Genomic DNA, 20,664 nt, shown 5'->3' with positions numbered 1-20,664 from the left:
TAGCATTAATCAGAACTTCATTCCCCCTTTTTTTTTTTTAGGGCCGCACCCACAGCATATGGAGGATCCCAGGCTAGGGGGTCCAATCAGAGCTGTAGCCACCGGCCTACGCCAGAGCCACAGCAATGCCAGATCTGAGCCGCATCTGCGACCTACACCACAGCTCACGGCAATGCCGGATCCTTAACCCACTGAGTAAGGCCAGGGATCGAACCGGCAACCTCATGGTTCCTAGTTGGATTCATTAACCACTGCGCCACAACAGGAACTCCAAAACGTCATTTTTTTTTTTTTTTTACGGCTGAATAATATTTCGTCAAATAGATAGGCCACTTTTTTTTTTTTTTTTTTTTTTTTTGTTCATCTGTTGAAGGACACTTGAGTTATTTCCACCTTTTGACTAATGTGAATCATGCTGCTGTGAACAATCATGTACGAGGCTTTGTTTGAACACCTCTTTTCAGTTCTTTTGCGTGGATCTCCAAGAGTGGAATTGGTGCGTCCTATGATAATTCTGCGTTTAACTTTTTAAAGGGGTGATGTAGCATGATGTCTGCGATTAACTCTCAAGTGGTTCAGAAAATAAATACACATACATATGTGTAGATAAAGAGGACATGGCAAAATGCTAAAAATGGGTGAACTTAAGTGAATATCAGAGTGCTCTTTGGATATTCCTGCAAACTTTCTTTTCTCTTTTTGGGCCACACCTGCAGCATATGGAAGATCCCAGGCTAGGGGTCACATTGGAGCTGCAGCCTCCAGCCTACACCACAGCCACAGCCATGCAGGATCTGAGCCACGTCTGTGACCTACACCACAGCTCACAGCAACCCCAGATCCTTAACCCACTGAGCAAGGCCAGGGATTGAACCAGCATCCTCGTGGATACTAGTTGGATGCATTACCACAGAGCCACAGCAGGAATTGCTCCTGCAGCTTTTCTGTAAGTTTAAAAGGTTTTAAAATAGCAAGTTGGGGAAAAAAATTTCTGGGTATGCTCTGCACTTCCTGTAGAGTTTGGTGAGCAGTCAGGTCCTGCCGGCAGGTGGTCCCTCAGTGGTGAAGCGAAGCTTCCTCAGGGCACAGCAGTGCTGACGCCACCAGTGTAGACCTATATTCTCCCCTTAGAAGAAGCGAATGACTTGAGCATGACTCTTTGGCCCCCTGGGAATGGCCGTTGCCTCATGGGCCATTCTCCCAGTAGTTTCCTCCTAAATCGAGGGTTGTTGCCTGAACCAGTTACCTCATTAAGTGTTACACAATGGAAATCCTTCTACTCCTGGAGCTTTGCTTCTGTATCAGCTGCAAGTTGTAAAGAAGAGCTCTCCTTCATCAACTTGAGCTGATTACCCTGAAATATGGTTCTTGCAGGAAAGACAGGAACAATGATGAATTATTTCCTTTCATTCATTTAGTTTTCATGGTTCAGTATATGGTAGGAGATGAGGGCTTCTGTTTTTTTTCTGTTGTTGTTTTTTTTCCTTCTTTTTCATGGATGTCACTGTGTCCTTTTTTTTTTTTTTTTTTTCTATCTTTTCTAGGGCCGCACCTGCGGCACTTGGAGGTTCCCAGGCTGGGGGTCCAATCCGAGCTGTAGCTGCTGGCCTACACCACAGCCACAGCAATACCAGATCTGCCGCGTCTGCGACCTATACCACAGCTCAAGGCAATGCCAGATCCTTAACCCACTGAGTAAGGCCAGGGATTGAACCCACAACCTCATGGTTCCTAATCAGATTTGCTAACCACTGAGCCACAATGGGAACTCCATGGATGTCACTATGAATCATGGATTTTAAAATATTTATTGTGTTCATTTAATTAAGTTACTCCTTTGTCACCTATACGGTCTCATCCTAGTCCTGCAAGCTGGCCCCTGAGCCCTTAGACGGTGACCCTCTGTCTTGGATAGCTATCTTCCTTTCTTCAGTGACAAGACGTTCCAGCTTCATCCTCAGTATTCCCTTCCTCACATCTGACTCAGACATTTCTTGGAGTAGTGTTGGTGGTTTCTTTTGGGGAAATGGTGTTTAAAGACTAAAATGTGGGCACTGGAAGAAACACTTTAGAAATTCAATCCTGAAGTTCCTGTCGTGGCGCAGGGGAAATGAATCTGACCAGGAACCATGAGGTTGCAGGTTCTATCCCTGGCCCCGCACAGTGGATAGGGGATCTGGCATTGCCGTGAGCTGTGGTGTAGGTCGCAGATGTGGCTTGGATCTGGCGTTGCTGTGACTGTGGCGTAGGCCAGCAGCTGTAGCTCTGATTCGACCCCTAGCCTGGGAACCCCATATGCCGTGAGTGCAGCCCTAAAAAGACAAAAGAAAAAAAAATTCAATCCTGTTGTATAGCATAGGGAAGTCTATCTAGTCACTTATGATGGGGCATGATAATGTAAGAGAAAAGAATATATACATGTGTGTGTAACTGGATCACCTTGCTGTGCAGTAGAAAATTGACAGAACACTGTAAACCACCCGTAATAGAAAAAATAAAAATCATTATCCAAAGAAAAAAAAAGAACCTGACATAGGGAGTTCCCGTCGTGGTGCAATGGAAACAAATCTGACTAGGAACCATGAGGTTTTGGGTTTGATCCCTGGCTTCACTTAGTGGCCTCGCTCCGCTCCAGTAGACACCTAGACTGGAAACCTCCATATGCTACAGGTGCAGCCCTAAAAAGACAAAAAACAAAGAAAAAAGAAGAACCTGACTTAGTGTGTGGCCCTAAAGAAATAATAATCAACAGGAACCTGCTGGATAGCACAGGGAACTCTACTCTGTGTTCTGGGATAACCTATATGGGAAAGGAATCTGGAAAGGAATGGGTGTATATATACCCAGTTTGATTCCCTTTGCTGTATACCTGAAACCAGCACAACATTATAAATCAATTATATTCCAGTAAATAAACAAATATCAGCTAGTAATAAATATTCAAAAGTCCCACTGTGGAAAACAGTCTGAATCTGGGCACACATGCAGAGTCACCATACAACCCAGCACAGCGATGACAACGCTGAATCCGAGTCCTTAACTGTTAGGCCACCAGGGAACTCCTTGCTTTTCTTGACGCGTGTTGTTGCATTCTTGGTAACTTTGCAGGTTGCTGCAAATCCTTTTCTGGAATGAGGCAGGGTGTGAACTCATTGACCAAACGTGCTTTTCTTCCCTTTGGCTGCTCACAGCTGGTTCACAGTGATTTGCATGATCTGAAGAAAGACATAGATGAGGTCTGGAAGATAGTCAGGAAGCTGCTGATTGAAGGCCTCCGCTTTGACCCCGATAGCGCTGCCGGCTTCAGGAAGTGAGCCCCTCCCGGTTAGGGGTGCAGCTCCCAGAGGCTGGGCATCCTTCTCTGCAGGGGGGCTTCCCAGCTGGTGGGGAGAGGGGGTGAGGCTGAGAGCACCCAGGGGCTCAGAGGTGGGCAGCTGTGGCCTTGGCTGCAGAGGGACCCCCGGTGCATACCTGTTCTACAGACAGGAAACCAAGGCTCAGAGAGGGAGGGGCCCTGTGAGGCCACACGGGGAGCCTGGGCAGATCTAGGAGTAGAGCCGCCTCTGCCCTCCGGACAGAGGGACTTGATGTTCATGGGGGCTCCTGTCCTCAGATCACCCCTCTCACTCCCAAATGCCTACCGTGAAGGGTGGCTTTCCCTGGTTTGTGTTTGGGTGAGAAGATAAACTACTCACATTTTATCACACACTGCTGCCCAGTGGTGGCAGGTACGGGTCAGTGGGGGCCAGTAGAGCTGAGTGGGAGCAGCATGTGGGGGAAGCCCTGGCCCTGAGGCTCAGGTGGACCTGGGGCCTCCCCGAGCACGGCAGGGGGCAGGGGTGACCTTGCAGGGTCTGGCCGCTGCGGCAGCTGACGGAGCTAGGTGTCCTCCAGGAAGCTGTTCGAGCGGGTGAAATGCATCTCCTGCAACCGGCCTGTGGAGATGATGACCAGCCCGTGAGTGCCCCTCCCGTCCCATCCCCCCCACATCCCTAACCTGGTGCCCTCGAGGTTCCACTGACATTCACACGCATGTCCGTGTACCCTGTTCTGTGCAGGTGGTTGTGCTAGCTCCCGCCCTGAGCCAGGGGCTGGTGTCCCTTCCCCTCCCCAGCCCTGTCTGGTGCCCCCTGCATCCAGAGGCAGGGCTGACTCCCAGAGGGAAAGGGTAGAAGGAAACCCCACGGGAAAGCTGAACTTTGCCCCACTTTTTTTTTTTTTTTTTGTCTTTTTAGGGCCACACCTGCAGCATATGGGGGCTCCCAGGCTAGGAGTCTAACAAGGGCTATAGCCGCTGGCCTACACCACAGCTCACAGCAACGCCAGATCCTTAACCCACTGAGCAAGGCCAGGGATCGAACCCCCAACCTCATGGTTCCTAGTCGGATTCACTAACCACTGAGCCACACTGGGAACTTTTGTGGCACTTGCTTGCATGGGTTTTTATAGTCTAACACTTCTGTTTATGTATTGAGGTGAAATTCACATAACATAAAACCAACCCCCCCCCTTTTTTTTTTTTGCCATGCCCTCAGCATGTGGAGGTTCCTCGGCCAGGGATCCAACCCATGCAGCGGCCGCAGCCCAAGTCACTGCAGTGACGACACTGGATCCTTAACCCGCCTCCCCACAAGATAACTCTTAAAATCAGCCTTTTTTAAAGTGACCAATTCAGTCTGATTTAGTGCACATTCACCTCGTATCAAAATGCTTTCGTCTCCCCAAAGGAAACCCAGAGCCATCAGCCTGCCCTCTTTCCCCTCCCCACCCCCGACCAGGACCTCTCGTGTCAGCAGCATCATACAGGGCTCGGCCTTCTGTGTCCTGCTTCTCTCAGTGAGCTTCGTGTTTTCGGGCTCCACGCGTGCTGTAGCCGTGTGTCAGTGCGTCTTTCCATTTTATGGCTGAATAGCATCCCCTGTGTGGACAGATCGAATTTGTTGACCCATCAGCATGTTGCTGGACATTTGGTTTGTTCCCACTGCTAAGCGTTGGGATGGTGCTGCTGCTGACATGTATTTGGACCCTTGTTTTCACAACGAATCTGGGGGTGGAAGTGCTGAGTCATGTCGAAGCTCCATGGTTAACTTTTTGAGGAACCACCAGACAGACAGCACTCTCACGTGGTTTAAGATCAAGTATCTTGTCACTGCAGGTTAAGGATCCAGCATTGTCACTGCAGCGGCTTGGGTCCCTGAGCCCAAAGCAGTCACCACCACCCCGGCCCCCTCCACCAAGCCCCTGGCAAACTCCAACCTGGGTCCCATTTCTAGAATTGACCTGTTCTGTTTTTTTTTTTTTTTTTTTTTTTTTTTTTTTTTTTTTTTTTTTTTTTTTGCTATTTCTTGGGCCGCTCCCGCGGCATATGGAGGTTCCCAGGCTAGGGGTCCAATCGGAGCCATAGCCACCAGCCTACGCCAGAGCCACAGCAACGCGGGATCCGAGCCGCGTCTGCAACCTACACCACAGCTCACGGCAACGCCGGATCGTCAACCCACTGAGCAAGGGCAGGGACCGAACCCGCAACCTCATGGTTCCTAGTCGGATTCGTTAACCACTGCGCCACGACGGGAACTCCCTGTTCTGTTTTTTAACTTTTATTATCAGAACAGTTGTTCTTGGGAGTTCCTGTCGTGGCTCAGTGGTCAGTGAACCCAACTAGCATCCGTGAGCATGTGGGTTTGATCCCTGGCCTCGCTCAGTGGGTTAAGGATCTAGTGTTGCGATGAGCTGTGGTGTAGGGCGCAGACATGGCTCGGATCTGGCATTGTGGTGGCTGTGGTGTAGGTCGGTGGCTATAGCTCCGATTTGACCCCCAGCCTGGGAACCTCCATGTGCTGTGAATGGAGCCCTAAAAATACAAAAAAAAAAAAAAAAAAAAAAAAAAAGAACAAGTATTCTTTACAACATACCAGAAGCATGGGGGCCCGGTGCTGTGGATCTTTGTGGAGGGTAGGTGGGCTTCCTGGAGGAGGTGGAAGCTGGGTCCTCTGTCTCCCACTTGGCTCTTGTCCTTCACAGGCCACTTGTCACCGTCCGCAATGCCCACCTGCTGTCGCGGCTGCGGCCAGCCAGCGCCAACAGCTATGAGTACCTGCAGCGGCAACAGATGAGGTGAGTGGGGGGGCGCCCCACAGAGGACACCTGGGAGCCCAGGTGCCTGCAGAGACGTGAACTCCAGTTCCAGGATGCAAAGACTGTGCCGGGGCACCGCCAGCCACCTGAGAGGGAGACGTCCCCGGGCAGTAATGATCACGGGGAGAGGAACGGACGTGTTTCTTGGGTGTCTGTAACGGGCCAAGGACTGGTAGGGGGAGGCTCCCCCGTAGACTCAGGTTCACGTGCCTGCTACCTGCTAGAAGAAGCGAGCCCTGACCCCGGCCCGTGGGGCTTGCAGTGGCCAGGCAGGTAGTGGGCTAAGTGCTTTGACAGGCCTGACCTCCTTGCATGCTTACGCCTCCCCGTTGAGGTCGTTCTGCCCTCAGCCCTTTTCACGGCTGAAGGAGAGGTCGCAGCCCACCCCGCATCTGGCCAGGTGGGGGTGTGATGGCTGAGCAGCGACCACAGCCACCCGAAGGGGAGGGGAGGGACGTGGGGGCCCGTGCCCGATGCCCTGCCTTCCCTTGCCCGGCTCCTTTTTTTTTTTTTTTAATGAATCTTATTGGCGTATAGGGGACTTCAATAAGTGAGTTGCCGGTGTGGCAGAGTGAATCAGCCCTCCGTAGATACCCATTCCTGTTCCGATTCCTTCCTCAGGGAGCCATCACAGACTGTGGAGTGGATTTCCCAGAACTTTCTTTAAAGCAGGTCCTTGTTAGCAGTCGGTTTTGTATATAGTGGCGCGTGTGCCAACCCAGGCTCCCGGTCCGTCCCGCCCCGCAGCGTCTCCCCTTCAGTCAGCCCGGCTCCTTCTTGAGATGAAAGGTTAAGAGCCCGTGCTGGGCCAGCCAGATCAGGGCTTCAGGTCTGGGAAACACAGGTTTCAGCTTTTGCCCCTGCCCCACAGTGCTTGTCTGTATTCACCCAGCAGGCCCCAGGCCCACCCAGCTGCATCGTCCCGACTCCAGCTGGAAGAAACGCCAGTCTTCCCTCCCTCCTGGCTCCTCTGAGAGGAGGGGTCTCCAGGTGGCTGTTGACCCCACTGCTTCTCCCCAGGGAACAGCAGCGGCTGCAGAAGCTGCAGAGCCTTGGAGCCCAGGAGAGGAGTCTGGACTTGCTGGGCTCCCAGCAGGACTGGGGTGATGGCCCCAGAAACGATGCCAACCTGAAGTTCAAGTCATGCAACCTGTCGACGCTCTACCCCTACGGGGACCCTGAGTTGTTGAACTATGACACCGTGAGTCAGGCCACAGCCCCCAGTGGCGGGTGACCCTGGGGAGGCCAGACCCTGTGGCCTCTGTGTACAAAAGAGGCTGGAGGACACTCCCTGACCCAGGGCCTGGGCTGTCCAACAGGCCGAGGTGGACATCCTGGGAGTGGACGGGATCCTGTACAAGGGTCGAATGAGCAACAAAGACCGGCCGCGGCTAGTGACTGGGGCCGAGAAGGAGCTGGCAGGTGAGTGGCCTCAGGCCTTCCTGGGCACCCCTGCCTGGGTGTCCTGCCTTTGCTGGGCAGCGTGAAGTCCCGTGTGATGCAGGTGGGGCCCAGAGCCGGCAGAATCCATGACTAGAGGGGGGTTCTCACACAGCTCTTGCGCACCTGGGGTCCTCCTGTAGGCCAGGTGCTGCTTGGGGACAGCTGTGACAAAGGAGGCTGGGGGGGGGCGTCTGGAGGGCCTCCCCAAAGAAGGAATGCTGGGCAGTGATGGGAGAGTTATGACAAGGGACACTGGTCCAAGGAGGAGGTCCTGAATTTCTGAGAGCCCGAGGAGGCTTAGCTGGATGGAGGGTCAAGTGGAAAGAGAGCCATCCAGGGGGCTGTGGTAGAAGGAAGGCAGGCACAGTTGGGAGCAGGTAAGTCTACCTGGAGTGGGGAGACAGGGCTGGGCTTGGGCATGATAACCCTGGAGGCCTGTGTCCTAATTGTCTGAGGTGGGGGCAGGTGGGGCCAGGGGTAGACTGTGAAATGAGTAGCTCTAGTTGCTGCAGCATCAAGGCCCCAGTGACAGCTGGCTTCTCATGGGGACCCCAAGTCTCAGCTCTGTTCCTGGGCCCGCAGTATCCTAAAAGGTACCTTCTCTGCTCGCCCCTTGAGATTTTCCCTCTGGGATGAGGGGTTCCACACACTGCCCTGAGGGGGCTGGTCTTGGAGCTGCAAGGTGGCCAGAGGGTTAAGTCCAGCCTGAAGTATCCTTCCTCAGCCCACTTTGCCCCCACTGACTTGAGAACTAGCCACCAGACACCCAAGCAAAGGAAAGGGGTTCTTATTAGATGCACTGGACAAAGAAGACGGAGCCCTGCTTTAGAGCCCTGAGGCCGCAGCAGGTGCCCCGACAGGCGGCTTAGGACGACTGAGGCGAACGCTCCCGCTTCAGGTCCCATATCCCACATCCAGGCATGAGCAGGGCCGCGCTCCCTCCGAAGGCGGCGTTCCTGGGCTGGTGGCCGCATTACCCCATCTCCGCCTCCGTTCTACGTGCTGCCTCCCTGAATCCTCTCCTCTTCTGCCTCTTACTGGGTTTAGGGCCCAGCTTAATTCAGATGCCATCGTCTCAAGACCTTTCACTTAGTTCTATCTGCAGGGACCTTTTCTTTGAATAAGGTCACACTCACAGGGTCCGGGAGGAACGTGTCCTTTTGGAGACTGCTGTTCAGCCCTGTCCAGGCCCCTGCCCTGGTCCAGGAGCAGGACTTCATCTCAAACCCCCGATTCCTAGGGCACGGATGTGGCCCTTGCAGTGTTAACAGCTCCTGGGTGAGGCTTGGCCACTCCAGGCCCCCAGCATGGATGCTGTCGGGAGGAGACTCAGGCTGGGCTTCTGGGATCACCAGGCGGGGTAACCACGATGGTGACGAATAGATAACGAGCCCAGCTGCTTGCCAGGCCCCGCACTGCCTTCTTTCACCCTGCGGCACTGCCTTCTTTCACCCTGCGGCACTGCCTTCTTTCACCCTGCGGCAGCCGGCGAGGCATTCCACACAAATGGGCTGTGAGCGCAGCCTTGGCAGGGGGGCCAGGACGATCTACTCACCTGACCCTCGTCCGTCAGAGAGCGCCCTCTGCACCCACCTCACCCAGGGCTGGCACCCAGAGCTAGGGCTTTTCTCCCAGAGCTCTTTCATTCTCCAGATCCACAAACCAGGACTGAATCCGGACGGCTCAATTGCTTTAACCTGCTTGGGGTCCACAGTCTAACTAGCAATTGGAATCAATTTGAAACCCATCTGTGGCTGGATCTTTTGACAGCTTTGTATTATTGCTCATTCATTTACTCAAAAGTACATTCTAGGAGTTCCCATGTGGCACAGTTGGTTAAGAACCCAACTGCAGCAGCTCGTGTTACAACAGAGGTGCGGGTTTGATCCCCAGCCCAGCATACTGGGTTAAAGAATCTGGCATAGGTTGCAGCTGAGTCTTTCTTTCTTTTCTTTTTTTTTTCTTTTTTGCTTTTTGGGCCGCACCCCTACAGCTTATGAAAGTTCCCAGGCTAGGGGTCGAACCTGCATTTGCCAGGCTACACCACAGCAATGTGGAATCTGAGCCACATCTGCGACCTACACCACAGTTCATGGCAACACCGGATCCGTGACCCACTGAGTGAGGCCAGGGATCGAATGGGCATCCTCATGGGTACCAGTCGGATTCGTTTACTCTGCACCACAACAAGAACTCCAGAGTCTTGGATTCCATCTGTGGCCTGGGAACTTCCCTATACTGTGGGTATGGCCATTTAAAAAAAGTTCTAATCAAAACAGACTCAGCGTCTAGGGAGTTCCCTTCATGGCTCAGTGGTTAACGAATCTGGCTAGGATTCAGGAGGACGTGGGTTCGATCCCTAGCCTCGCTCAGTGGGTCAATGATCTGGCATTGCTGTGAGCTGTGGTGTAGGCTAGCAGCTGTAGCTCCGATTCAACCCCTCGCCTGGGAACTTCCATGTGCTTTTTAGAGCAGGTATGACCCTACAAAGCAAAAAAAAAAAAAAAAAAAAAAAAAAAAGAACAATAAGGAAACTGGTCTCAGTATCTAAACCTAAACAAGCTTAGGTCTAGCCTTGTCCCAGATGTGCGCATCCATCCTTTGCCCACAGGGTCCCTGAGGGCATCCAGCCTGCCTGTGCCCTCCTGATGCCTGTGCTGTGGTCAGGCCGGGCAGAGGAACGCCTGTTGCTCCCTGGTGAGCCGTGCTCCCAGAGGCAGGCCGGACTTCTGGAGACGTCTCAGTGGAAGGAGGGCTGAGTCCAGGTGGGGCTCAGGGAGGCAGAGGTGCAGGAGGAGGAGATGTGTTACCAGCCTCGCCGTCCTCACCAGCCCTGGGTGAATGGCCTAAAAGCTGCTCCTGGCCGGCTCTGCCCTAGCTCAGAGCCTGTAGGATGAGTGTCCTATGGCTGCTGTAGCAGGTTACCACCAACCGAGTGGCTTGGAACAACCCGCATTTATTTTGTTTTGGTTCTGGAGGTCAAATCCAAAAGGAGTCCTGTGAGGCTAAAATCGAGGTGTCGGCAGGGCTGGCTCCTCCCGAGGCTCAAGGGGCGACGTTTCCTCACGGTCTTCTCCCCGAGGCCTGCCTCATTCCGTGGCTCGTGGCCCCTTCTGCATCTTCACGGGGCGTCATTCTGGCCGCAGCTTCCGTCCTCGGGTCTCCTCCTCTGACTCTGACCATCTGGCCTCCCCTCCCCAGGACCTGGCCATTGTATCGGGCCCACCCAGATGTCCCCGCATCGTTTTCCCATCTCAAGACCCTTAACCTGATGGTGTCTATAAAGTCCCCTCTGCCGCACAGGGTGATGTAGTCACAGGTTCTGGGGGTTGGGACAGGGACATCTTGGGAGCATTGTCCCTAGAGTCGAGAGTCCTTGGCTGATCTCTAGGACATCTGTTCCCCCCACACGGCCTCCCAGAGCTGCTCACTCTAAGGCTGCAGGCTGCCCCCACCTCTGGGGTCAGCATGTGCCGGGCGCCCTGCCTGGAATCCACTGAGAACCTTTCTCATCCACCGGAACTCAGGGGTCCCGTCCCGTTGGGAGTCTCCCGGTTACTCAGCTTCTGGCTTTTGCAAAGACAGGAAAGCCGTAGAGGGGAGCCTAGGAGCAGGTGTTGGGGTCAGGGGTGAGTTCGGGTCTGGACCTGTGCACCCAGGGCATCTACAGGCCTGCGAGGGGAGCACTGGCTTAGAGCTGGGCTCTCAGGCCTCACCGGGTCTCAGTTTTGAACTTGTTCCCCAGCCCCACATCCCTCCCCTTGGAGGGAAGCGGTGTGGCAGTCCGGGTGGTTAGCTGGTAGGCAGGTCCTGCCTCTGACCGGTGGAGGGATCCACGTGGCAACTGGTGATCAGAGCTGGAGCTGGGGAGTGACCCTCAACTGGGCATTTGCTCTTAGGCCAAACCCACGAAGCACATGGGACTCCGTTCAAGGGACATGACCCAAGCTGTGCGTACCCCAAAGGCTAACGGGACTTACAGTGTCCCCGAGTCGGTCAGGGCCTCCAGGGCGCAGACCTGAGACGGGGTTAGGAATTCAAGAGACTTGGGCTGGGGAGGTGTTCACAGAGGGGAGGGGGGAAGGGGGCAGGCAGAGAGCCCCGCAGATGCTGTGCGGACGGGACAAGGCCAGGCCAGCCCAGTGAGGGCCTTTCAGGCAAACTGCCCAGTGGACAGCCGGGCCCTGTGCTGCCACATTGGCCAGAGGTGTCAGCTCCCTGCGGTCCCCTCCTGCTTCCGCAGGGCCCTGGCCACTCAGCCGGTCATTCCTGAGCCCTCCTTGGCGCCGGGCATGTTTTAGATGCCGCTGGTGAGGGGTGGTGAAGTCTAAGTTTCGCGAGTGAATGGGCAGAAGCAGGGAAGTTGGGGAGAGGATGCCCCGCAGGCATCCCTGTGGGGTGGGCGCTCAGAAGGACTCTCTGGAAAGGGACGTAGACAGGAGACAGCCAGGGAAGGACGCAGCCATCTGAGCGGAAGGGACAGTCGGGGCCCTGCGTGGGAAGGAGCTTCGTGCTCCCGGACCCCCTCTCTCCCGTGGCCTGGCCCGGCACCTTAGACCCCATGCCCTGTTCGGTTGTCACCCTCACGGCCTCTGGTCCCACCTCGTGGGTGGGTCAGCCTTTGGTCTGGAGGCCGGGGAGAAAGGGACACCGGAGATTCAGAAGTGAAGAATGGAGCCAGACCCCAAAGGCCGCAGAGTGTGTGACCCTTCCTGTGCCCCCCGACATGTCCGGAACAGGCAGATTTGGGAGACAGGATGCAGATGAGCAGTTGCCAGGGGCTCGGGGAGGGAGAGTGGGGTTGAGGGCCTCATGGGTATGGGTGTCTTTTGGGGGTGATGAAATGTTCTGGAAGCAGACGGAGATGGTGGTTGCACAACCTTGTGAGTGAACTTAATGCTACTGAATCGTTGCCTCGTAATGGTTAATTTCGTGGGAATTTTTCCTCAGAAGCTGTGCACACACAAGTGGAAGGACAGGAAGGTGGGGCACCGTGGGGTCTGGTCCTTCTGGGAAGAGCTGAAGAGCTGCCAGACTGGCCAGCGTGTCACCCACATCTTTTTGCGCTAAAATCACATCCCTCTCCTCCCCAGCCTCGAGGTCCGTTCCGAAAGCCTTTGTCCCGTGTCTCAGGCTGGGGGAGCTCTAGAGTGGGGTGGGAAGAAGGGTCCTGCACACAGGACTGGGTTGGCCTGTGGAGAGGTGCGCGAGGGGGAGCGGGCAGCGGGGTGGGCTCCAGCCAAGCGAACAGGCCTTTGCAGGGGCCAGAGGACAGGACGTGGACCCCAGGGTGGGGCAGGACCTGGAGGAGCCCCACCAGCTCCTCTCTCTCTTCTCTTCTCTTTTTCCGCTAAGCCGTGAAAGCTCCACATCCCCCGGCTCAAAACCCGAGCGAGGGTGTGCGCCCGGGAGACTTGCTCGGAGCCGTCTACCCCTGTGAGTACCTGTTCCCACCTCCCGGAGAGTCTGGCGGGTGTCTGGTGAGCCCCAGCCTGGCTCTCTCCTGCCCCACCTCCTCCATCTCTCACCTGCTCTGCCCGGGCCTGGGCTGGAACAGGTCCCTTGAGGGGCCCCCACCCAGCACTCGGTACCCAGCGCCCTGGCCAGGGCTTCCAGGCATCCTGGGATCTAGCTTCACCCTTCAGCCAGTGCACCCTTCGGCTGGACCAGGCACCTGTCCCCAGGTGTCTAGCCGGCTGCAGGGGTGGGACAAGGGGGCCCCGTTCATTCCCTTGGGTGTCTGTGCTGGGGACCCATGAGCCAGGTTGGGGATAAGTGAGCCCCGCCTCCCCGGCTTGACATTACCGTGCGCCAGGCAGCTGCGAGTGCGTTCCAGCACACAAGGCACCTCCTCCCCTCTTATCTCGCCCAGTCCTTGCCCCGCTTGCCCATTTTAAAGCAAGGAGGGAGTTCCCTGGGGGCCTAGCAGTTAAGGATCTGGCATTGTCACTGCTGCAGTGCAGGTTCCATCCCTGGCCCAGGAACTTCTGCATGCCATGGGCTGAGGCACAGCGACTTGGAGCTGGGGAGTCAGAGCTGGGCTGGAGCCGAGGTCCTGGACCCCAAACCAAACCCTGCGTCCTCTCTGGTCCCTGTGTTAGGCCCCACCTCTCTGGTTTCACTTCTCCTGGGCAGACACCACCACCTCCCCCCACAGCCAAGGTGTAAGTGCAGGGAGCCTGGGACTGGAGATGGAGTACCTCCAGGCTTGGGGTGACCCTGGGGAGCCAGCCTCCCTCCCTATTGTTTTTTTTTTTTTTTTTGTCTTTTCTATGGCTGCACACATGGCATGTGGAGGTTCCCAGGCTGGGGGTCTAATCGGAGCTGTTGTCACTGGCCTGCGCCAGAGCCACCGCAATGCAGGATCCAAGCCACGTCTGCAACCTACACCACAGCTCATGGCAACGCCGGATCCTTAACCCACTGAGTGAGGCCAGGGATCGAACCCAAAACCTCACGGTTCCTAGTCGGATTCGTTAACCACTGAGCCACGATGGGAACTCCTCCTTCCCGGCTGTTCTTAGACACATCCTGGGCCTCTCTGCCCCTCCCAGCACTGCACCCCCAAGCCAGCATGGATTCGCCTGCGTTGGACCACCAGCCAACAGCAATGATGCAAGCTTGGCCTCTGTCTCTGCTGCCCTCGCCACAGCTGCCCCTGCTGCTGCCGTCCCCACAGGATCCCCAGCCTGCCCCAGGGCCTGCCAGGCACCCGAGGCCTCTGCGCCTGGAGTCTAGAGCTGGCATGCAGCCCACCAAGGAGCCCACCAACCTGTGAGCCCTGTGCCCACACGCCAACGGCTGCCCGCATCCCCTCCCCACCCATCCCCCGGTGGTGGGGACTGTGCCGAGCCTGACCTGGGATTTAGGGGGCGGACTCGTCTTGATCCTGTGGCCATATAAATACACACATCCCAGTGCTGCTTGTGCTGCATCTCGTGGAGAACACAGCTTTCTGGCTTGAATTTTCCACTAAGCCAAGTGAATTCCTGAGCAGTTTTCAATACAACACAGTTAAAATGGTTTTAAAAACAATCACTTTCCTTTTAATTTTGCTGAAATGACTTCATCAGAATCAGTTCCAATTACAGCTAATGCTGCTGTCCTTTTGCCTTGGGGACTGTAATTTCTATCAGGACCAGTTTTCGCACGGGAACCAGCCTTCCTCCGTGCTTGCTTACATATTTTGTGCTGATTGTTTCCACGAGTGACGGCTGCTGTGAACTGGGTATTTAAAGAACCTGATTGTTTGTATTTACTTCTGGCTAGTCCACGGGCACTTGGAGCAACAGCCTGGGAGCCCTCCAGGACGGCTCCGTCCCCAGAGGACAGGCCCTGCTCCCCCGTTTGGCGTCTCTCTGGCCCTTTCGTTCCTGCACTCACTGCCTGTGCACGGGTGGAACAGAGAGGGAAGTGGGAGTCAGGGCGCCCTGATGTGGAGTTGGGGCCCGGCAGAGTCAGGGCCACAGCCTGGTGTGTTTCTGCCCCTCGGATGGTTTTTGGTCCTTGCATCTCCCTCTCAGTCCTGCTCTTTCTCCCTCTCCGCCCCCTCACTTGTCCAGTCGCACCCTCGACCCTTTGAGTGTTTCTGACACGTCTGTCACACTCCACGGAGACCAAACAAGAGTTCTCTCTACATGGTTTTGGGGCTCAGCACCCCTAGCATCCATCCTGGGGTGGTGGAGTCAGGGGGTGGGGTGACCCCCTCCCCGGGGGTCCACCCGGGGTGGGGGGCCGGGTGCTGGCTTGGAGGAGGACCTTGGACCTGACGGAGCCTGTCCCCCGCCCCTCGCAGCCACTCCTGGCTCTGACCTCTCATTCTTTTCTCCAAGGACTGTGTCCAAGTGAGGCCAAGCTCTTCATGACCCCAGCGACCTACGCTGCCTCGGGGGACACTGGCAGTGCAGCCGTGGCCCCATTCCCCTATCGCAGATGAGTATTTTTGTCAGCTTACCCCCCGAATAAAATATTTCACTTTTCTCCCTGGGGATTAGGGTGACTGGTCCCATGTCCTCTGCACGGGGTGGCCTTGCCTGTGCCACGTGGTGGGCGGACCTGCCGGCCCTTCCTTGGGCCACCACCCCTGAGTCAGAGTCTCTGCAGAGAATTGCAGCAGGCCTCCCCTCCTCGTCACACGTCCCGCCGTGGCAGAGGGCCCTGTGCTGCCCTGGTCCTACGGGGCGGGCAGGTCAGGAGCTGGGGGCAGGGGCAGTCGTGTGACTTGCCCAGGGTCACACAGTGAGGTCTCAGCTCTCTGGCCACCTGCCCAGGAAGCAGGTGCTGCCCACAGGCATGTCATCTCTCCCATGGCAGGAAAGGGAGGTGCTGCCTGGGCTCGGCAGTCAGAGGCAGGGGATCCTGTGCCAGGTGTGGCCAGGCTTGTCTCCTGAAGCCTTGACATGTGTGGGACCACAGGCACCCAGGCCCTGCCCTCAGCCCCTCGGAGCTGCCTTTCAGCCCATTGCCTAGGTCCACCCGCGGAATCAGTGGTGAGTGGGTTCCTGCAGCCCAGGGAGCGAGGCGTGAACCCAGGTGGGTCACTGACCATCTGCATCCTGACAGGCCTCCGGGGCACTCGGGAAGGGGGGTGATCGCAAACCCAGCTACAGCCGGGGGCAATCTTAAGATGGCAGTTCTGTCCCCCGTAAGGTGGGTGGGGAAGCCAGTCTTTGGCCTGGTCCCAGGTGGGAGTTCCACACAGACTTTGCCAGGGACACAGGCAGAACACCCCCTTCCCGATTCCAGGCGGAGGGGCTCCTGGCCCTGGTAGCTGGCAGGGAGGTACTGCACCTGCTCCTGGGCTGCTGCCTCTGGAGGGTGACCCACCCCACCGTCCCCAGCAGGACAGAACTAGGGATGGGGCCAGTAGGAGTGGGAACTGGGGGAAGCCCTGGCCCACCCTCCTCCTCTGCTGCGGGGGGGCCACAGCTCTTCCTGGCCTGGGACGCGGCAGCAGGGCCAGGCTGGACAGGGAATAGGGTGACCAGCTGTCCTGTCCCGTCTCAGAGTGAAGGGGAATCCCTGGAACTTTCCATCTTAAGATCGAGATGCATTGGTCGTGTGGAGAGAGGGGCACATGGGCTGGCCAGATACGAGGGGACCGCATGAATGAGATGCCTCCTGCCAACCAGAGGGTCCTGCCTCCAGGTGCTGCTGGGATAGAGATGCTGTGTAGTGACTGCACCCCCAAACCCAGCCCCACAACCCGCTGATGCAAATGTAAGGGTTACTGAATATTTTTTCCTCTCAAAGACCACAAACTCCTTAACCCTAAAGTATAAACTACTGATGAAAGCGTTCCAAACAGATGCTCTGCCTTGGCGAAAGGCAGCACCCGTACTCGTGACAGTGGACGCACTAAAGGAAGGGTCTTCTGTGCAGGGACTTCTTAGGGACACTAGGTCCTCCTGTCACCACCTTGGCTGGCTTGCCCCTGCCTTCCATGGATTTGGGAGCTCCAGACAGAAGCCCTCCAGACACACACAACCTCCAGAGAAGGGCTTCTCTTCTCTCTCCCCTTCTTCCTCTTGCTCGTGGCTTCCCCAGGAGCTGCAGAAAAGGAGTCCCCCAATATTTGCAGCTCTTAGGCTCCAGGAAGTGAGAAATGGTCCCAGAAAGCAGAGCAGAACTCTGCCCACAGGCCCCCAGCACCTCGGGCGTCCAGGAGGTGGGCCCTTCCCCACTCTTCCCAGAAGGACCCGGGCCCCCACACCCCTAAAAGAGCTTTGTTCTTGTGAGACTTACTCGAAATACATACATTCCCAAACATGAGCTGTGGCTAAGCAACTGGAGACCTTCCCAAAGGCAGGAATTGGAACCAGCCTTGCCTCAAAAGCTCTCCTCTTGGCCATCGCAGGCGGCCTGCCAGAAGCCGACGCCGGCACTAACCGGAGTCAAAGCCCTGGTCTGTCCTCAGGTCAGTCCTGCTCTGAAAAGCCCTGGGAGACCTCCAGGGCCACTGCGGCCGCCGCCCACCACTGGGCCTGCGGGCCAGGCTCGGGGACAGCATGGTCTGCAGCTGGCCAGGGTGTTCTCAGAGACCCCAGGGGACTCTCAGCAGGCCCGGGACCATCCACCTTCGACCAAGGGAATCTCAGAACAAGCCCTTCTCTTTGACGCCCTGAAGGAGGAGCCCTGCCTGCCCACAGAAAGCATTTCAGAGCCCCGTTTCACCCCGAGCCCTCCTCCACTCCATGTGGCAAGGCGTTTCCTTCCAGAGCAGAGCAGACCCCTTCAGAGATGGCAACCGACTCCCGAGATGGGAGCTGGACACATACGTGTCCGCGGTGGTTGGCAGGGTGGCTGCCGGTCAGGGACAGGCTGGGCTGTGTCCCCTCTCGGGTGGTCAGCTTCAGTCACTTGCGGCCTTAAGGGAACTTGGCCAAGGTGAGCCAGAGGGAGGCTTTTCATGTACACTCCCGATTTTAAAATGCTGGCAGATAAGACAAAAAACAGTGTAAGCCCAGCCACGTATATCCAGGACCTGTGAGTCTGCAAGCCCCCGAGGGGCCACACCGATCCTTCGGCAGCAGCCCTGAAGGGCCACCCCCACTCCAGGAGGCCAGGCCCCGTTCCCAGGAGCTGCCACTTTCCCCTTCAGAAAGGAGCAGTGCACAACCCTGGTCACATTCTTTCCAGCCGCCTCATGGATCATGGATGCAAATGGTGTTTTTTAGAGTGGAATTTTGGAAACAAAGTCATCTGGAGCTCAGGTCTGGCGGTCAGGTAACAGGAGAGGAAGCCCAGGGAAGCTGGACTGAGGGGACGAGGCTCTGGATCCTGCTGAGGCAGCTCCCAGGAGGTGCCTGAGGAAGACAGCTGAGGACGGCTGTAAACGTGGGTCTGTGCCATATGGATGTCGGCACCTTTGCTTTTTAGCCAGTTTATACCTGAACGTGCAGTGGGTGCTTCCTGCCTCCTTCAGTCTTGCTTCCAAACCTCCAGGCTCGGGGAGTTGAGGAAGTTCCAGGGTCTGTGTTCTGGGGCACGTGGCATCCAGCTGGGCCACCTCTGGCTCCTCTTGAGTTTTCCACCCCCTTTCGCCGCCCTCTGCTTGCCTGGGAGATGCTCAGACTTGGGGGGTGGGAAAGCTCCAGCCCTGCCTTCTGCCCCTTCCTGCTCTGGTTCCCACGGTGCCTTGGGGCACTTAGTTAAAATCAGATTCCTGGTCCCTCCTCTGGAAAAGCTGCCTCAAGCACCGCCGGGACCCTTGTGCACTGCAGGCTCGAGGGTCAGGAATCTGGTGGCTCCCAGCTGCCATGAGGGGCTTGTGCTGAGCAGCTCCATCCAACTCTCCCACCCCCCCCCCCCGCCAGGAGCTATCTTAATAGCAACTATGACCAAAGGGACACACTGCAGTTTGTCCTTTGTATGATCGAGTGGTTCGAGTGTATTCACAAGTTGATCACCAGTATTCTGGGGAATGTTTGAAATTATGTCAGGGCCTCTCCCCAGAGGTTCTGATGCCAAGGGGCCTAGGAGCTCCCAGGGGGTTCTGTCTGCTCTGCAGGCAGCTAGGGAACCATGGGGCAGGGCGGGGCCTCTGCACTGGAGAGACTTTGCCCCCAGAGGACATTTCACCACGTCTGTAGTCATTTTTGGCTGTCACACTGGGGGTGCTACTCCCATCTACTAGCGAGAAGGGGCCCGGACACGGGCCATCATCCCACAGTACACAGGACAATCCAGACCCGGATGTCAGAGTGCCCAAGCTGCACCTGCAGGAACCTCGAGTCTCTTCCAGCTTCCGTGAGTCAACCCAGGATCTCCAGGTCCAGCCCACAGTGGCCCAGATGCCAGGTTGGGATATTCTCAAACTTGAATGTCCCCTGGGTAAGTGAGAATCCTGTCAGATTCTTATCTAGGGGTCTGGGCTGGGACCTGAAGTCTTGCATCTAATAGGCTCCCAGATGCTGCTGCTGCTGGTCCGTGGACCACTCTCTGAATAGCAAGGGTGTGGTTCACCTACAGACCATCCAGGGGCCTGCCTGCGACTTCTCCAGCCTGCAAGCCCTGGACCTTGCACCTGTCTCGTGTGGCTCCACCATGGACGGCCACCTCAGTGTCCTGCCCCAGTGGAGCTCAGGCACGCTCACCCCTGAGAGGCAGATGACCCAGAAACAGCTGCCTCTGCAATTTTCCTCCACTCGGAGGGGGGTGTCGCAGCTTCCTGAGAATTTCCTTCCATCCAAAAGGGTTAAGAAACTATAGTGAAAACTCTGAAGGCCCAGGATAGCCTCACCCTTCTAATCCTGCCCCGTTGCACAGCCCCTCCCCCGCGTCCCCCAGACGGACACACCCCTCCAGACTCCAGAAGGCAAAAGGGTGGGCTTCAAGGTGAGGACACACTTCCAGGTGCCACAGCTGGTCTTCAGCGGTGCGCAGGGAGCAGACAGTGGTCCAGAGCCTGTCCGGGTTCCAACAGGGCGGAGGTGAGGCTGAATGGCAGTGTGGGGCCCCCAGGGCACAAGTGCAGGACAGTGGATGGCATGTGCTGAGATGCCAGGCAAGCAGACCTCCAAACCAGAACTCTCCAACCCAGGCTCCATGCAGAGGCCTGGGAGCTGAGGAGGCTCAGGCCTCCTTCCTTCCTCTGGTCCCACTCTTCAGAGGGGTGCAGGCCTGAAAGATGCCCTGCCCTGGAACAGGCTGTCCAGGGCAGAGTGGCCATCCCTGGCTTTCCCCACAGCAAGAGCAGGTGCCTGCCCCAACTGGGCCTGGGAGCAGCCAGGGATTCTGTCTGTTGCCCCTGGGTGGCTCATTTCCATAGTAACCAAAGGTTTAGCTGCAGGTTGGACTCTGACCAACCTCGTTAGTCCCTGCTGCCAGCTCCTGGGGGCTGCACATCCAAGCCTGCTATCTGAATCCGGGTGCCCTGGCCTGTGCCTCCTCAAGGGAGGGGGCCCTGCCCCACCCGGCATGTTTGCTGGAGATTAGGCGGTTTCCAGCCTGCAGCCAGTCACTGGGGCCCTGAGACAGGAAGAAAGGTTCCTTAAGTGAAACCCAGGCAGACCGGAAGGCAGCTGTTAGCCCTGAAGTTTGGGATCCCTGTCCAGCTGGGCAGGGGGAAGGGTGAGCAGACAGAGG

The 20,664-nt window shown here is 56.5% G+C and overlaps 2 protein-coding genes across 28 annotated transcripts in view; both read left to right on the top strand.

The window, feature by feature from the left end:
- C3H16orf96 (chromosome 3 C16orf96 homolog) overlaps nucleotides 1-15,566 on the top strand; it is a 70,261-nt gene extending 54,695 nt beyond the window's left edge. For 3 of the 24 annotated variants that reach the window (XM_085017680.1, XM_085017679.1, XM_085017678.1), the window contains 8 exons: nucleotides 3,192-3,310; nucleotides 3,895-3,957; nucleotides 6,022-6,114; nucleotides 7,156-7,336; nucleotides 7,455-7,557; nucleotides 12,934-13,014; nucleotides 14,133-14,352; nucleotides 15,411-15,566. In XM_085017680.1, coding sequence (XP_084873806.1) covers nucleotides 3,192-3,310; nucleotides 3,895-3,957; nucleotides 6,022-6,114; nucleotides 7,156-7,336; nucleotides 7,455-7,557; nucleotides 12,934-13,014; nucleotides 14,133-14,352; nucleotides 15,411-15,426 — 876 coding nt within the window. In that variant the 3' untranslated portion in view covers nucleotides 15,427-15,566. Of the gene's footprint in view, nucleotides 1-3,191; nucleotides 3,311-3,894; nucleotides 3,958-6,021; nucleotides 6,115-7,027; nucleotides 7,337-7,454; nucleotides 9,674-9,941; nucleotides 10,099-12,933; nucleotides 13,468-14,102; nucleotides 14,819-15,410 lie in introns of those variants that run through there. The other 21 variants (XR_014840884.1, XR_014840882.1, XR_014840876.1 and 18 more) reach the window with 16 other exon arrangements.
- Nucleotides 15,567-20,571: 5,005 nt separating this feature from the next.
- MGRN1 (mahogunin ring finger 1) overlaps nucleotides 20,572-20,664 on the top strand; it is a 64,400-nt gene continuing 64,307 nt past the window's right edge. For all 4 annotated transcript variants that reach the window (XM_085017731.1, XM_085017736.1, XM_085017726.1 and 1 more), the window contains exon 1: nucleotides 20,572-20,649. The gene's annotated coding sequence lies outside the window, so the exon portion shown is untranslated. The remainder of the gene's footprint in view (nucleotides 20,650-20,664) is intronic.

Source organism: Sus scrofa, chromosome 3 (genome assembly GCF_054392235.1).
Source record: "Sus scrofa isolate SSC_HxYL_T2T_F1_AM1 chromosome 3, Sscrofa_HxYL_maternal_Yorkshire_Landrace_v2.0, whole genome shotgun sequence".
Classification (NCBI taxonomy): domain Eukaryota; kingdom Metazoa; phylum Chordata; class Mammalia; order Artiodactyla; family Suidae; genus Sus; species Sus scrofa.
The sequence above is the reverse complement of the archived record's forward strand: the minus strand, read 5'-3'. Positions and strand labels throughout refer to the sequence as shown.